The 17,806-nt window shown below is 39.7% G+C and overlaps 1 protein-coding gene and 1 pseudogene across 5 annotated transcripts in view; both read left to right on the top strand.

Moving 5' to 3' along the window:
• The window catches only part of MELK (maternal embryonic leucine zipper kinase), a 92,874-nt gene that overhangs the window by 11,805 nt on the left and 63,263 nt on the right, over window positions 1–17,806 (top strand). For 4 of the 5 annotated variants that reach the window (XM_077756174.1, XM_077756172.1, XM_077756171.1 and 1 more), the window contains exons 4-8: window positions 102–218; window positions 5,697–5,840; window positions 7,478–7,546; window positions 9,330–9,422; window positions 13,524–13,622. In XM_077756174.1, coding sequence (XP_077612300.1) covers window positions 102–218; window positions 5,697–5,840; window positions 7,478–7,546; window positions 9,330–9,422; window positions 13,524–13,622 — 522 coding nt within the window. The remainder of the gene's footprint in view (window positions 1–101; window positions 219–5,696; window positions 5,841–7,477; window positions 7,547–9,329; window positions 9,423–13,523; window positions 13,623–17,806) is intronic. The other variant, XM_077756173.1, reaches the window with a different exon arrangement.
• Window positions 6,669–7,417, top strand: LOC144224957 (interleukin-1 receptor-associated kinase 1-binding protein 1 pseudogene; annotated as a pseudogene).

Below are 17,806 nucleotides of genomic sequence, written 5' to 3'. Positions count from 1 at the left end.
TGGCTATTGGTTGCTTTTGCTACTCATTAAAGCTTTTGCTGTTGATATTTGGAGCACTTCCAAAATAGGTTTATTGCTCATGTAATGTGTTTTTGTCACAGAGTGATTTGCCCCGGGTCAAAACGGAGATTGAGGCCTTGAAGAACCTAAGACATCAGCATATATGTCAACTCTACCATGTGCTGGAGACAGCCAACAAAATATTCCTGGTTCTTGAGGTTAGTAGTATGGTCTGGAGACTGAAAGGTATTTGGTTTCTGTCTTAGTCCATTTGGGCTGCTATAACAAATATAGACTAGGTAGCTTATGAACAATGGAAATTTATTTCTCATAGTTCTGGAGGCTGGTAATTCCAAGATCAAGGGACTGGTATGGTCAGGTGAGGGCCCTCTTCCTGATTCATAGTTGACATCTTCCAGCTGTGTCCTTAATGGTAGAGGGACCAAGGTATCTCTCTGGAACCTCATTTATAAGAGTACTAATTCCCTTCGTGAGGGCTCCACTCTTGTGTCCTAATCACTTTCCAAAGGATCCGCCTCAGTACCATCATCTTTCAACATAACAATTTGGGGGGAAAATCAGATATTTAGACCATTTCCAGTCACTTTATCAATAGTTAAGGGAAAAGGGTGTTTTACCTTCTGAAAGATTAAGTAAATGTTAATGAGCTTACCTGTTTGAATTCTCTCTATAATAATTTAGATTAAGTGGATGTGTATAATAAGTTGGAGATTCATTGTAAATGCATACTTTCTAATACATTCCTAATGGGGTTAGGATTCGTGAATAGAATATGTTAGAATTTATTCCTAAAGGGAAGAATTCATTTTAGTTTTGTATGGCATATTAGTCTAGGGCTGCCATAACAAAGTACCACAAACTTGGTAGTTTAAAAAATATTTTTAATGTTTTAATTATTTCTGAGAGAGAGAGAGAGAGACACAGTGTGAGCAGGGGAGGGTCAGAGAAAGAGGGAGACACAGAATCTGAAGCAGGCTCCAGGCTCTGAGCTGTCAGCACAGAGCCCGACACGGAGCTCGATGTGGACTCGACGTGGGATTCAACATGGGACTCAGGCCCACGAACTGTGAGATCGTAACCTGAGCCGAAGTTGGACGCTTAACTGACTGAGGTACCCACAGCCTTGGTAGTTTAAAACAACAGAAATTTATTGTCTCACAGCTCTGGAAGCTAGAAGTCTGAAATCAAGATGAGGGCAAGGTTGGTTTCTTCCGGAGAATCTGTTCTGTGCTACTTTCCTAGTTTCTGATGGTTACTGACAATCTCTGGTGTTCCTTAGCTTGTAGATGTACTCACCTCTGTCTCTAAATGGCGTTTTCTTATCTGCATGTCTGTGTCTTTGTCCACATTTCCCTCTTCATGTAACAACACAGCCATTGGATTAGGGTTCACCCTGATACAGTATGACTTCATGTGGACTCGATCACATCTACAATAAGGTCATGTTCATTGGCAGCAGATGTTAGGACTTGCACATATCTTTTTGTGGGCACAATTCAACCCACAGCCTATGGGTAGCCTTCAATACATGTGTTATATGAATCAGACTCTTTCAAGCTGTAACTGCCCTTTCAGCCTGAAATGTGAAGTCTTTAGTGTATTATCCATCTTTTATTCCATTTGCTTTGCTTTAGTCTCAGCCAAGGCTCTAAAGTTTTTTTTTGTTTGTTTGTTTTTTGTTTTTTTTTAGTTTTAAAATTTATTTTGAAGAAGGAGGGGGCAGAGAGAGAGTGGGAGAGAGAGAGAATCCCAAGCAGGCTCCTCACTTTTAGTGCAGAGCCTGACATAGGCCTTGCCTTGATCTCATGAACCATGAGGTCATGACCTGAGCTGAAATCAAGAGTTTGAAGCTTCACTAACTGAGCCATCCAGGTGCCCGCTTTATCTCAGCCAAATAATTTGTAACTGCACATGATTTTCACAGCACATTTAAAAGCATATTTAAAATTTATAATGTTGAAAGTTTTGGACCTAAAACTATTTTCTCTTTATTACGCTGTAGATCCGCCCGCATGGTCCACAGTGATGCTTTTAAAGCCTTTATTTTAAGCTGATTCCTTTGTCCAAATTAAACACTTAAAAAAAAAACAACAAAACCAGCAAAAAGCCTCTAAACCTAGGGCAAAACCGAAAGGTACAAGAGTATATATTAAAAAGTAGAATTCTCTCTCTGCCTTATCACAGTCCTCCAGTGCCCTTTCCTCTAATTCAGTCACTTTTCTTGTGTTTCTTACAGATTTTCCATGTACATTTGACCCTGGAACAACACGGGTTTGAGCTGCACAGGTCGACTTACACACAGATTTTTTTCAGTGTAGTGCTATAAATATATTTCGTCTTCCATATGAATTTCTTTTTTCCAGCTTTATTGTAAGAATATAGTATATAATACACATAGCATGTAAAATATGTGTTAATTGTTTATGTTATTGGTAAGGCTTCCTGTCAACAGTAGGCTTTTCATAGTTAGATTTTTGGGAGTCAAAAGTTAAATGCATATATCAAAAAATTAAAAATAGAACTACTGTATGATCCAGTAATTCCACTACTGGGTCTTTACTCTGCGAATATGAAAACACTAATTTAAAAAGATATATGTACCCCTATGTTTGCAGCATTATTTACAGTAGCCAAACTATGGAAGCAGCCCGTGTCCATTGATAGATGAAAGGATAAAGAAGATGTGGTATGTGTATGTACATACACAGACACACCACGTGTGCGCACACGCACACATGCGCACACCCACACTACGGAACATTATTCTGCCATAAAAAAGAATAAAATCTTATTTGCTACAACTTGGATGCATTTAGAGAGTGTAATGCTAAGTGAAATAAGTCCGTCAGAGAAAGACAAATACCATATGATTTCACTCATGTGGAATTTAAGACACAAACAAAAAAAAAGACAAACCAAAAAATGCTTTTTAAAAAAAATTTATTTTGAGAGAGAGAAAGAAATAAGCGGGGGAGTGGCAGAAAGAGAGAAGGAGAGAGAATCCCTAGCAGGCTCTGCACTATCAGCGTGGAGCCTGATGTGGGGCTTGAGCTCACAAATTGTGAGATCATGGCCGGGGCAGAAATCAAGAGTCAGACACTTAGCCAACTGAGCCACCCAGGTGCCCCTCAAAAAACACTCTTTAAAAAAAAATTTTTTTTTAATGTTTTATTTATTTCTGAGAGAGAGACAGCATGAGCAGGGGAGGGTCAGAGAGAGAGGGGGAGACACAGAATCTGAAGCAGGCTCCAGGCTCTGAGCTAGCTGTCAGCACAGAGCCCGATGCGGGGCTTGAACCCACAAACCATGAGATCATGACCTGAGCCGAAGTCAGATGCTTAACCGACTGAGCCACCCAGGCGCCCCAAAAAACACTCTTAACTACAGAGAACTAACTGATGGTTATCAGAAGGGAGGCGGGTGGCGGGGGATCAGTGAAATAGGTAAAAGGGATTAAGAGTACTGTATCCTGATGAGTACTGAGTAATGTATGGAATTATTGAACCATTGTACACCTGAAGCTAATATAACACATGTTAACTATACTGGAATTAAAATTAAAAAAAGTTACATGCAGATGTTCAACTTTGAGGATGGTCACTACGCCTAACCTCCTAACCCCTGTGTTGTTCAAAGGTCAACTGTACTTATAAATCCCTTCGTATATTTTATGTGTGTGAAGACATATATGTTTTCATGTATATGTAAATATATATACATATGTAGGTGGCTTATTAGTTTCTGTCATACAAATGGTTGCATATTATAATATTTTGTACCTTGTTTTTTTTCTTCCTGCACTTAACATTTTAGCTTGGAGACCATCTATATTTGTAGAGGTTTTTAATGTTTTTGTTTCACTTCGTTTTGCATTTCTTTATAAAGTAGGCTGTTTATATAAATCTTATTGGATAACATATAAAAAAATTGAGCTATAATTTTTATATGCTAAAATTTAGCACACATTAGCTATACATTTTGAAAAAGCTAAACACCTATGTACTTCTCATCCCAGCCTAGGAATGAAACATATCCATTATACCAGAAAGTTTTCTCCTGACCCTGTGACATTAATCCCTGTAAGCCCATCTGCCCACTGTACTTCTCAGTGACCAGTGATTTGATTTTTGTCACCATAGGTTAGTGTTACCTGTTGTAGAACTTAATAGAAGTAGAATCATACAGTCTGTACTCTTTTGTGTTTGGTTTCTTTTGTTCAGCATAATGCTTTTTGGAAGTCGCTGTATCAGTGTATACTCTTTATATCTTTTTCTCTAAATGCTGGAAATTGTTTCATATCAATTTGTAAAGAGTCTCCCTTTTATTTATTTATTTTTTACTGGCCGCATAGAATTCCATTTTATAATGGAATTTACATTTAAATAGTGTGAGTGTATTTGGATTGTTTCCAGGCTTTGTTGTTATGAAACAGTACTGCTGTGGTGGATAATCTTGAAAATGTGTAATTTTTTTTTAAGATTGATTTTATTTTTAGAGGGCAGGAACAGGGGAGAGGGGTAGAGGAGGGAGAGAGAGAGGGAAAGGGAGAGAGAATCCCAGGCAGTTTCCACGCACAGCATGGAGCCTGAAACAGGACTTGATCCCATGACCATGGGATCATGACCTAAGCTGAAGTCAAGAGTCTGATGTTCAACTGACTGAGCCACCCAGGTGTCCCTAAAGTGTGTTTTTGGTGTTAATCTGTAGGAACATTTTCTAAATGTGGAGCTATGAGGTCAAAAGCTATAGATATCTGTGATTTTATTTGATAACTACTAAGGTGAAATGAAATCTTGAAAGGAAACCCCAGTTTACAAAAAAAGAAGGAATGGAAAGCTAAGAACTTTATATTTTGGTACCTATTCTCCTGTAGCTTCTTATGAACCTGTGTAGAGCTGGGCTTCTTCTGGTACAGACTAAAAATCTCTGGTCTTCAGGATGGAAAAGCAATAATTGCTGCTGGTGATGGGGGGAGAAGCACCTGGCTGGCTCAGGTGGCTTGTGACTCTTAATCTTGGGGTTGTGAATTTGAGGCCTACACTGGGTATAGAGATTACTTAAAAATAAAATCTTTAAAAAATATTTCAAAAATTGTATGCTTTTTTTGGTGTTTGTTTTAGGTAACTACATTAAATATGAGTGCATTAAGATGAGACAGGGTTTTAGTACTTTGCTATAAAAATATAAAACCTTGAATGAACTTAAAAATCACAGTGTCAGGGGGTGCCTGGGTGGCTCAGTTGGTTAAGTGTCCGACTTCGGTTCAGGTCATGATCTCACAGTTCGTGAATTTGAGCCCCATATTGGGCTCTCTGCTGCCTGTGCAGAGCCTGCTTGGGATCTTCTTCTCTCTGCCCCTCCCTTGCTTGTGTGTGCACATGTTCTCTCTCTCTCAAAAATGAAAGAGACATAAAAAAAAGATCACAGTGTTAGTTGATTCTACTTCTACTTACTGGCCATAAAATTGCTTGAGACGAAGAGCTCTTCTGTGTCCTGAAGTAATTGTTGACCTGTCTGATTGTGAGAATGTAATTTTGACTGTACCTCACTTGGTTTCCTTACCTGTAAGTTGAATTAAAGATATCTCTAAGTTAAGTATAATTTTTTGTTTTAATTCCTCTGAAGTGATTTTTGTCAGTAGTAATCATGTCTATGTGCCTCTGTTGTTATTGAAGTATTGCCCTGGAGGAGAGCTGTTTGACTACATAATTTCCCAGGATCGCCTCTCCGAGGAGGAGACCCGAGTCGTCTTCCGTCAGATAGTATCTGCAGTTGCTTATGTGCATAGCCAGGGTTATGCTCACAGGGACCTCAAACCGGTAAGTGACTGTCACAGATGCTTACCCGAGAGTTCAACGTCATGTACCAGTTTTACTAGTGTTCCACGGGTTCTTTCTATTTAGAGTCTATCTTGGCTTTGCTTCATTTTTTGTACCACTCATAATTGTATCACTTTTCTTTCTTTTTGGTTGCCGGTAGACTTTTTTGGATGTACCTTATTGTCGTTATTCTATAGATTTGTCCGTTGTGAGTGACATTATGAATGTCTTTGTAATCAGCTGGGGAATATAAACTTCGGATTTTATCTCTAGGAAAGAAGAATTTGAGTATTTTCTTTGAGAATATTGTCATTGAGTATTTTCCATTCAGTACTCTTTTCCTAAACTCCTCTTCCTTTAATTTAATTCCATTATACCTCAGAAAGGAATAGTTCAATGGAATGAACAGACTAATTTTTCAAGTACAGAATAAAAATGTGAATACTCTTAAGTCTGTAGGCATGTTCACCACTAATATGGATGGTGGTGAACATGGATTTTATGTTACTTGGTATTAGCATCAGGAATCTAGAATTGGTTGACAAAATATGGCAACGTCACTTTCCTTTTCCCTCTGTTTACCCAGCCCTTTGATTTGAGCTCTTTCTTTTGTTTTGACACACATTGTGTTTGCTTGTAGTTGAACCTTAGAGCACCACGGAGGGGATGGCTTATGTGGAAGTGTCTTGAGGGAAAGCAGGATAGTTATCAACATTCCCCTTCTTTCCCTGTGCTTACTTCTTGTCATTTCATTCTTTTTTAGTGATTTTCATTCTGTTGTTCCCAGACTGCTTAGCATAAACGATCTTAAATCTTATCTCTTGGTTTTGCTGCTTCCTGGACCACATCACACAGAGCCTCCAATGGCAGGGGCTGCAGGCAGAAAAAGTGACTGTGACAAAGGGTTTTAGAAGAGTGAAACGCTTATTTCATGGAAGCAGAGGTCTGTGTTACATTTACTGAATTTGGAAAAATCTAAAATATTTGTAACTTTGTCAGTGAAGAGCTAGGTAGCTCTGTTGTCATCAGCCAGCTCCAGTTCTGTCATCCTCCAGCTTCTGTTTAGTGTCTAAGATGGCAGGCCTGTCTTACTGCCAGCGTGTGGTACAAAGCTCAAGACGTCTGTGACTTTTTGGCCAAACTCTAGGAAAACCTTTATTCATCAAAGAGGAAACAATAGAATGGGAAAGCCGAATAGATGATCCCCAGTCATCCAGACTCAAGTTCATTAACTGTACAACCAAATATCGAAAGTGCAGCAATATATGCTACTTTAGAAGGTAAAGGGGAAGAGAGGAAAAAAAAAATCTCTGAAATTCAAACCAAAATGTATTGTGTTTGTATCTTTTTGTTTGTTTTTATACTTTTTATGTTTGCTTTTGTCCTAAATATGTATATTGTATAGTACAGAAAGTATTTTTCCCCCAAAAAGGTGTCAGTCCTTGAATACAGTCCCACAGGATACTCAAGTTTACTTTCTGTTTTTAAAAACTTAGTATGGGAAGTACTCTGGAAATAAATGTCTTATATGTGAAAAAAAAAATCTTCATTTAGAAATTGTTTTTAGAAATGGCTAGAGGTAGGATGTGATATAAGGAAGTCAATATACAGTTAAGAAAATATCTTTGTTTCCCCAGGAAAATTTGTTGTTTGATGAATATCATAAATTAAAACTGATTGACTTTGGTCTCTGTGCAAAACCCAAGGTAAGTGCAGAAGTAAAAATGTATTTATTTCCTTTGTAAATGTACCTGTTAGGGTGTTATCTTTCACTGAATTCCACTTAGCCTTTATTGAGTGTGGTTGCATCCATTGAGAAGAATGTTAAATTTCATCCCCTTTAGAAGTTCTCTAGACGATTCAAATAGGTAGCCACGATTGAGAACCACTGTTCTAGCTCCAGGGTTGGCCCTGCTGAAGCCCCCATGGGTGTGATGTGAGAGAATTTGCAGTGCTGAGGTGACATGAGGTCATTACAACACGAATTCTGAATTGATCATATGTTTGCAATTTGAGTATGTGGCCACTAGATGAAGCTTTTGTTCATTTAGATAGCAGTTTTGGGAATTTAGTGCAGATCTAGTCTTTGCTATCCACATGGTTATATAACTAATAGTTACATTTTGAGAAGCAATCCTCTTTCCTTATAAAAGAGGAAGGAAAAAGTCCGTGTGCACTTCTAAATGTATACAGTTATGTATTTCCTCAATTTGCACTCCGCAGTTAAGTACTGGTGTTCTCCAGCATACCTTCTCTTTGAGGTGACTTTGAACTTTCTAGCTGTGCTGTCTGCAGAGCTCCTGTGTGGCTGCCTGTTGGAGGCTTCCTCCTGAGTTCTCTAATGATGGTACTCACAGTCTCTAAAATGAGCTGTCTACACTCATTAAGAATGTTGAAATTGCAGACCTGTCTTAGCTCTTTGTAGTCCCGTGATTATTTCCTGCCCCAATCAGAATTAGCTAAATGCAGAGGGAAGCAGATTTTGCCCCTTTGGCTGAATGTCTGATTCTTTCTGATTTTCCTCTCCTTCCCTTGGCTCTTCAGAGATTGTCAGTGGAGCCTATGTCTGGGAGCCAAATGCTCTATGGCATTTTTTTTTTTTTTTGATCGGCAGGCATATAAAGATAAAACATACTTGGAGCAGATAAACTGGTTTGAGTCATGTTCTCCACAGGAGGCAGTGGAGGTTTGTGACAGACTCCATTAGCTTTTATTTATGGCTGCCACAGATTCAACCCACACAGACACCATCTGAAAAAGCAGCCTTGGCTGGGAGAGGATTGCCTCCGCTTTCTGCTGAGAAGTTCACTTCTGGGCACGTTGTTGCCGTTGTAAATGAAATTTCACAGTTTCGCAAGCCGTTTGCCAGTTGTAGGACTACACAAGTGTTGGGTAGTCGTATCATGTTCTTATGTCTTGATGTTTCTGTGCGAGAGCAGAGGATGTCAAGCAGACTCCTCATTTTCACAGATCTGGAAGCTCGGGTGTTTTTTGTGTGTATATGTGTTATGACTGGGTCTAGAAAACAGATTCCTAAGGCACTGTTTGGTGCAGCAGATTCCTCTCTTCCCTCTAAGGAAAGAGAAACTTTTCTGTATTTGTGAAGATTTGATACTGGAGATAGGATCCAGGAAAGAAATAGTTCTTTTTCTGTGAGTTCTTAAGGATGGGAAGACATGGGTGCTTGGCTGTATGCTAAGCTGATTATTATGTGAATGGATGTCTAGGAAAGTATGACCCTGACTTGACTGAGCTAAGAAGGAGGTTTTGTTCACACCAGGTTGTAGTGGTATAGAAAATGCAGAGAAGAGTAAACTGCACGTGCTCACATGCATGTAGCAGAGTATTGAGTTGGCTGCATGGAGTCTCTCATTCTTTGAGATAATTCTTCATCTAGTTTCTCCTTGCTTGTGCCAAAAGAATGTTTATCAAGGTTTTAATTTCTTTCGGGCTGTGATTAAGGAGTATTTCATTTTTTCTTGTTGGCAGGGTAACAGGGATTACCGTCTTCAGACATGCTGTGGGAGTCTTGCTTATGCAGCACCTGAATTAATACAGGGCAAATCATACCTGGGATCGGAGGTAATTATTCATTGATTAATTCAGTATATAATCAGTGTACATTTATTGGTGACCTGGAGTGAGTCAGACATTGTGCTTTGGGGATATTACAATAGGTCAGAAATAATCTTGTTAATCAAAGAGTTCAGTTTATTCAGAGAGTAAGATTTAAAGTAACACATGAAATGAATAGCTTGCAATAAATCTAACAATACATAGTATACTTATGAAGCAATGTGTCCTTGTTGTGTCTATTTTCGTGTTAAAACAGTATCATAGTTTAGACTAGTTAGTCCAGCCAGGTAGAGCACAAGGCCAGGGTTGCAGCCTCAGTTTTCAGAGATGCTTGCTGGTTAGCTCTGAGAAAACTTGGACTTTGTTCATGGCAAGATACTTATCTGAGGCCAGCAGTCTTTTGTAGGGGGCCCAGGCTCAGAAGGCCTGGGCACTGCCTGTTTTGCTTACCATTAGCTACTGTAGGTTAGTCAGTCCTTTCTGTTTTTTGAAGTACTAATATTGTTAATATTAGTATTATAAGACAAAGTTGAGTTATCAAAAGCTCAGGAAATGCTGGATTGAATCATTGTTTTTAGTTGAGGACATCTCCAGATCTTTAATATATTCTCGTCCAGTGTGATCCTCTGGGAGGGGAGCATCACTGAGAGCAGCTCATCATGATTTTACTTGCCTAGAGTCTGCTTTTTATGTGCTGCCCCTTTTGGAACTAGTGTTATGTTGGAGAAACCTTGAGATATGCCCATTTACTGAATTCATAACAAGAGAAGATGGGAACTGACTTCTTTTGGTGACTTTTGATTTGGATATAATCTCAAGCTTATAGAATAGTTGCAAATATGGAATGAGGAACTTCTGTATACATTTAGTCCTATTCACAGTTTTCATTTTTAAAAAATATTTTATTTATTTCTGAGAGAGAGAGACAGCATGAGCAGGGGAGGGTCAGAGAGAGAGTGAGACACAGAATCTGAAACAGGCTCCAGGCTCTGAGCTGGCTGTCAGCACAGAGCCCGACGTGGGGCTTGAACCCACGAATCATGAGATCATGACCTGAGCCGAAGTCGGACGCCCAACTGGCTGAGCCACCCAGGTGCCCCTACATTTTTTCATTCTATTTGCTTTTCCATTCTCGTTCTCTATTTGTATATATGCATATTCTTTTCTTAACCAATTAATAAGTTTTAGACATTATTTCCCTTTATTGTTAAATATTATGCATATATTTCCTAAAAGCAAGGGGCTTCTCTTTTATACCCACACATTAGTTCTCAAAATTGGGAATTTAACATTGATACAACTTATTTAATCCATAATTCATATTCATGTGCTGTTAATTGTACCATTAATGTCCTTATGTCTTCAGAGCTCTTTTCATTTTGCAAAATGCAACTCTATACCCATTAAATAATTTTTCTATTCTTCCTTCCTCCCACTGCTGGCAGCTACCAGTCTACTTTCTGTCTATATGAATTTGACCAGTCTAGGTACCTTATATGGTGGGTCCTACAATATTTGTCTTTTTGTGACTGGCTTATTTCACTTTGCATAATATCCTCAAGACTCATCCATGTTGTAGCATGTGTTAGAATTGTTTTCGTTTTCTTTTAAATGTTTATTTTCAGAGAGAACATGCACGTGCACAGGAGAAGGGCAGGGAGAGAGGGTGAGAGAGTCCCAAGCAGGTTCCATGCTGTCAGTGCAGAGCCTGACACGGGGCTTGAATCCACAAACTGAGATCATGACTTGTGCTGAAGTCAAGAGTTGGACACTTAACTGACTGAGTCGCCCAGGCATCCCAATGCTAGATACGTTTTATAATTTTCATTTAAACCGCACAAAAATCCTTTGGAGGGACTACTGTTACTCATTTCATTAAGGTAAGAAGTTGAAGAAACTGAGGCTCAGAAATTAAGCGCCTTTGCAAGGTCACACAACTGGTAGTTACCGGTCAAGATTTGAACTGAGGGAGGCTTTACTGCATACCTGAATATTCTCTCTGTCTCTGTCTCTCTCTCTTTTAATGTTTTATTTATTTCTGAGAGAGAGAGAGAGAGGCAGCTTGAGCAGGGGAGGGTGAGAGAGAGAGGGAGATACAGAATCGAAGCAGGCTCCAGGCTGTGAGCTAGCTGTCAGCACACAGCCCGATGTGGGACTTGAACCCATGAACTGTGAGATCATGACCTGAGCCGAAGTTGGACACTTAACTGACTGAGCCACCCAGGTGCCCCCCAACCGCCTCTTTTAAATTACGTGGTAAGTTTTTTAAAAGTAGGCTTCATGCCCAATGTGGTGCTTAAACCCATGACCCTGAGATCAAGAGTCACATGCTCTACCAACTGAGCCAGCCAGGCAGCCCACAATTTTTTAAAAGACTTTTAAAAACATTTTTAACAGCTTTTATTTTATTATCTTTTTGATTAATGTATTTATTTTGAGAGAAAGAGAAAGATGGAGGGACAGAGAGATAGAGGGGGAGACAGAGACTCCCAAGCAGGCTTCGCACTGTCAGCACAGCCCACCCCCTATGCAGGCTTGATCTCATGATCTCATGAGATCATGACCTGAGCTGAAACCAAGAGTCAGATGCTTAGCCACTGGAGCCACGCAGGTGCCCCTTACCTTATCTTTTTGTTTAACCTCAGACATAATCTCTCTGTTGACCTCTTTTTATGGCATTTGATGAGGCTGTGCTAGCCCTCTGTTCCCTCTGCAGCCTCTTTGCTTTGAATTGAACACTCTGATCAGGGGTGCCGTGCTATCCAGGCTGAATTTTTAGATCAGTTATTTGACATTTCTGAGGCATAAATAGTTATTTTCTGACCTCTTGCAACTTGGAAGAAAAAAGGAGGTGTTTGCCTGGAAGTAGCTCATTCATTTGGGGCATATTAAGAATTTGATGTGATTTGGTAGACAGGACTAGGCGTTAGATTTGGGTTACTTAATATAGGTACTCCTTAGCTATGATGCTCCTTGAGTTATTTTAACTCTTTCTCTCCTCTTCCCATGCCTCCTGCCTTAAAAAAAAAGCTGCCCTTTTTACCTCTTAAAATTTTGCTAAGGCTCATGTGAGAGTGAAAGCTGTGACTGTTCCTCAGTCAACAGTGGCATCATTGTTGACTAAGGCCAAATACTGCCTGAATTAGTAGTTAGTACTTAAGACTCATGGGACAAATGGATATCTTATACAAAGGTTAAACTCCTTTCTGGGATTTTGAGATTTGTAGGGGTGTTTGTGTTGGCAGGCTAATTTCTAGCCTCTGTATTTAAGAAGTCAATCGTTGAACTTTATTAAGGTTTCTTTACGTAGAGAGGACTTTACAGCACAGCTTAGTCACATTTGCAGAATATCAGCAGTAAATTTTAAGACTTGTCTTGACATCCTCATGCATGTTTATATAACCTCAATAGGGGCTCCTGGGTGGCTCAGTCGGTTAAGCGTCCGACTTCAGCTCAGGTCATGATCTCACGGTTCATGGGTTCAAGCCCTGCGTCCGACTCTGCGCTGACAGCTAGCTCAGAGCNGGGTGCCTGGGTGGCTCAGTTAGTTAAGCGTCCGACTTCAGCTCAGATCATGATCTTGTGGTCCGTGGGTTCAAGCCCTGCATCGGGCTCTGTACTGACAGCTCAGAGCCTGGAGCCTGTTTCAGATTCTGTCTCTCTCTCTCTCTGCCCCTCCCCAGCTCGTGCTCTGTCTCTCTCTGTCTCAAAAATAAATAAAAAAAAGTAAAAAAAAAAAAATTATAACCCTCAAAAGCACTACAGAACTGTCTTTCAGAATTAGAGACCTGGCCTCATCTCCTTCCTTATCATACCCAATCCAGCCCAGCCAACTAGGAATTATTTTCTTTTGAGCATTAGGATCCAACATTGGGAGAGAGTGCACTGAACAAAAAGTAGGTAGACCTACCTGGGTGGCCTGCCGTTACCTGGGTGACTTTGAACAAGACTTCCTTTCTGGGCTTTAGGTTCCTTGTCTATAGAATGAGCAGTTTGAACTAAATGATCTCTGCACCCTTTTTCAGCTCTGTGAAGATTCCATTAAGTATACTGTCATTCTGTAATATGTTCTCAATTATAAAAAAATTCTTTCTTTCCCCCTCTCAGGCAGATGTTTGGAGTATGGGCATACTCTTATATGTACTTATGTGTGGCTTTCTACCGTTTGATGATGATAATGTCATGGCTTTGTACAAGAAGATTACGGTGAGTATTACAAGGCATACATAGAATTCATTGTAAGAGTTCTATACTGCATACAATTTGCTTCTATTTATAAAGCAAAAACAGGCAGAAGTAACGTATGCTGTTAGAAGTCAAGATGGTGGTTACACTTTGGAGGAGGGGAGTGACTGGAAGAAGGGTGTGGGGGGATTCTGTGCTCTTTCTTGATCTGGGTGTTGGTTATGCTTATGTATTCAGTTTTTGAAAACTTATCAAGAGGAACCCTCAATATGTATACTGTTCTGTATGTGTATTATACTTCTTCGGTAAAATGCTTAACAGAACAAAAACAAGTGAGAAAACAAACATAGAAGATGATTTTTCTGGTAACAGTTTTTACTTTATCCTGAAATGATACCTTAGTAAGTTACTGTCTTAAATCACATTTTTCAGTTGGGTTCTGATAAAAGAAGAGAAACTGCTTCTTTTTGAAGGTAACATTTGGCTTTAAGGTATAATAAAGCCATGGTTAAGAGTACTGTAGGCTTTGTTAAAATCATACTTATCAGAGACAGAAAGATACGTGGTTGAGGGGGTTGGGGATGGAGTGACAGTGGGGAGTGACTGTTAATACAGGTTTTATTTTGGGGGTGATGGGCACATCCTGGAATTATATAGTGGTAATGATTGTACAACTTTATGAATACACTAAAAACCACCGAATTGTATACTTTAAAGGGGTGCATTTTATGTTATGTGACTTAAATTCAATTTAAAAAACCTTCAATCGTATATACTAAGGAAACCGTAAAATTCATTTTAAAATTCATTTTAAAATTCATTTTAATATTCAAAGCAAGTGAACACAAGAAGATATGTAAGGAGGAGGAAAGAACACCATTTTATGTCCTTAGCAAACCAGGGTCAGACCAACAGAGCAACTTCTCTGCGTGTGGCTTGAATTTGGTTCTGTTGGAACAAGTATTTCCTGGAGGTCTTCTTTGTATCAGATACTGGAAGGCCTGAACAAGAATCTGTGAACTTGATCATTGTCTACCAGGGCCTGATTTCTTGTTGGAGACAGATAAAAGGCTGTCTAAAAAGTGGAAAGGGTCAGGGATGCCATATTATAACAGATATAAATGAAGTTAATACAGGAGTGGGTGAGGGGTTTGGGAGAACACGTTAGAGGAAGTGAGGTTTGAGCAGGGCTTTCATAAGGGGTAGAAGTGCTTCAGAAAGGGGTATGGGAGAACGCATGTTTGGTAGAGTAGATATTATGAGCAAAGACAAGACAGGAGGAGCATGGGGGAAGATGGTCAGATGTTTTATGTGGCTGGACCACTGGGTCTCTAGCACCCTTTAGGTAGGGAGACTACCTAAATCAATTCGCATTTTGGGGACATAGTACACTGAATTGAAAGTGATAATCCCGTTGGCTCATTGCTTGCCCTATAGAACAAGTTTAAAGACACTGAGTTCAGTCTTCAATTTTTTTTTTTCAATCTTCAATTTTTAAATTTACTTGACTTAACAGTTATTTCCTATATCCCCCCGCCCCCCGGAAAAACCTTTAAAATCTATGCCAGAATTCGAGATGGAATTGTAGTAGTCCCAACTCCTTGAAGGCTAAGGAGTTCTGATTCTGCAGAGTCAAATGGAAGTAGGTCAGCACAGCCGTTACCATTGCTTTGGGGAACTGTGTGTGCATATGCCTCTCCTTGGGAAGGAGAGCTGGATGGGGCAGGAGGCTGGAGGCCAGCTTCCTGGGGCTGACTGGGGTAGCCAAGGCAGCCTGTATTTCCTCCCAGCCCTTCTCAAGGAGCCTCCCCTAAGCTTCTCAGGGTGGCAGTTGTTGCTTTGGCCGTGCTTGTTCACTGTGGCCACGGTTCTGACTACACAGGCAAACCCTACCGTGTCAACAGCAGGCTGCAGGAGAGAGGAGTGTCAGGATCGCGGTGTAGCCTCAGCCTACTTTAACAGGAGTAGATGGGAAGGAGGCAGGTCTTTGGGCAGCTCAGCAAGTTTTCCAGTTAGGCTTTTTTAAAAAAGATACTAGGTTGGCCTCTTCAAGCATTCATTCTTTTTGCTACTCTTTGCTACTCTTTTCTGTAAAGTAGAGCTGTGTTTCTCGTTCTGAAAATAATTTTAGTATTATAAGCTACTAGTATATTTTACCACGCTCTTTTTTGGGGAATTCCATGGCAGCGAAATAAACTGACAGACAGATTTCTCCAAAGATAAACTGGAATTGGATCTGTTAGGTGCTGTAGCATGAAATCTTACACCTTTGAGAATTCTAGAAGACAGTGTGGGGACACGTAATCATAGAATTTCACCATTGGAAAGGATCTTACAAATTATGTTTTCTCACCTCTCCTTCTTGGTTCGTATTTAAATCTTGACTAGAACATCTGCCTTAGCTATGTCCGTGTAATTTCTCTCAGGGTGGGGGAAGCTGTGGAACAGTGGTTCACAACCCTGGCTGCATATTAGCCTCACTTGGGGTGCTTTGAAATATATTGGGTCCAGTCTCCAGAGCAATGTAATCAGAATCTCATTGGTATTATTAAAATCCAGGATCTTCACTTTCTGTCTGTGGCCAGAATTTGGCAAATTACTTTGCCTTTCAAGTCTTAGTTTCTTCTTCTGTAAAATGGGTGGAATGATAGTTTTGACAGTAGGGTTGTTAGGATTAAATGAGTTAAGCCATGCACAATATTTAGAGTAATGCTCAGTAAACGTTAGTATTATTAACATATCTGTGTAAATTTGGTTTGCCAGTATTTTGTTCAGGACTTAAAATTTGTTCAGAGATTAAGATGTACTTTTCTTTCTTAAACTGTTGTACTTGTTTTTGGTTTCAAGATTTCACTAGCCACATAAAGTTAATTGAGGCTTTTTCTCCCTTTTACTGTTTTTGTTTTCTGGAGGAGAGTTTAAGATTAGAACTTTTAGTTCTTTGGGTGTCTTATGGAATATGCTTGTAAGGCCATCTCCACCAGGGTCTTCTTTATGGGAAGATTTTGAAATAGCGTGTAAGTCTAATCAGAAACTCTCCAGTGGCTGCTTTTTCATCTCACTCAAGTATAAGCCACAGTTTGCGCTGTGGGCAGTAGGCTTCATCCCTTGTGAACTGGCCTATATTAACTTCAGTGCCATCATTACCTACTGTTCCCTTCCTCACGTGCTCCATGCACCTGTACTCCTTATTTCTTTTCTTCCCTCATTGGGTACTTCAATGTGCAGAGCATGCATCTGCCTTGGGGCATTTGCACTTGCTCTTTCTTTCACCTGAAATGGTTTTCTCCCATATAGCTGCTTTGTGCTCTCCTTTCCTTCAGGTCTCTGAATTAGAAAAGCAACCCTACACTGTATGTTAACTAACTTGAATTTAAATAAATAAATAAATAAATAAATAAATAAATAAAATAGAGAGGCGACCATTTATGTTGCCTTGTGTGTTTGTACTTTTGTTAGTTTATTTTTTTTTATTCATTCAGCATTCTTTCAGCTTTTGAAATAGTTAAATATTTGTTGAAAACCTAATCCGTGCAGGCATTTTTCTAGAGACTTGGGATATATCAGTGAGTAAAACAGATGGACGACCCTGTCCTCATGGAATTTATATTCTGGTGGTAGGGATATAGAAAAAGGTAATAAACAGACTAGATATTAAGTTATATTAAAAGATGATACTTGCTTTGGGAAAAAAAATTGAGCAGGGTAAAGAGTAATCAGAATCAGATTTGGGAGGAAGAGGGGGGCAAGTTGCTGGTCAGAATAAACTTCACAGAAGTGAGATTTGAGCAAGACTTGAAGGAGGTGAGAGTGTTAGTGTATATCAAGGAGGAGAATGTTTCAGGCAGAGGAAATGGCAAAGACCACTAGCTAGAAGCTAGAAACACCTACTGTAGTCTGGGGAGAGCGAGAGGGCTGGTGCAGTGGACTGAGAAAATCAGGAGAGTCGTAGGAAATGAAGTCTCAGGAAATAGGAGATCCAATTGTCATTGGGCTTTCTGGGCTGTCGTAAGGGCTTCAGCTTTTTCTCGAAGTGAAATAGGGACCTGTTGGAGGATTTTGAGCAGAAGGGTGTCATTACCTGGTATAGGTTTTAACAGGATCATCCTGGCTACTATAAGGAACAAAAGAGAACTGGGGAAACCAGTTAGGGTATTGTAGTAATATCCTACAGATAAGAGATGGTGGCCGTTGAGGTGGTGAGA

Source organism: Crocuta crocuta, unplaced genomic scaffold (assembly GCF_008692635.1).
Source record: "Crocuta crocuta isolate KB4526 unplaced genomic scaffold, BGI_CrCroc_1.0 scaffold431, whole genome shotgun sequence".
NCBI lineage: Eukaryota > Metazoa > Chordata > Mammalia > Carnivora > Hyaenidae > Crocuta > Crocuta crocuta.
Note: the sequence above shows the minus strand (reverse complement) of the source record. Positions and strands in the feature narration are given on the sequence as shown.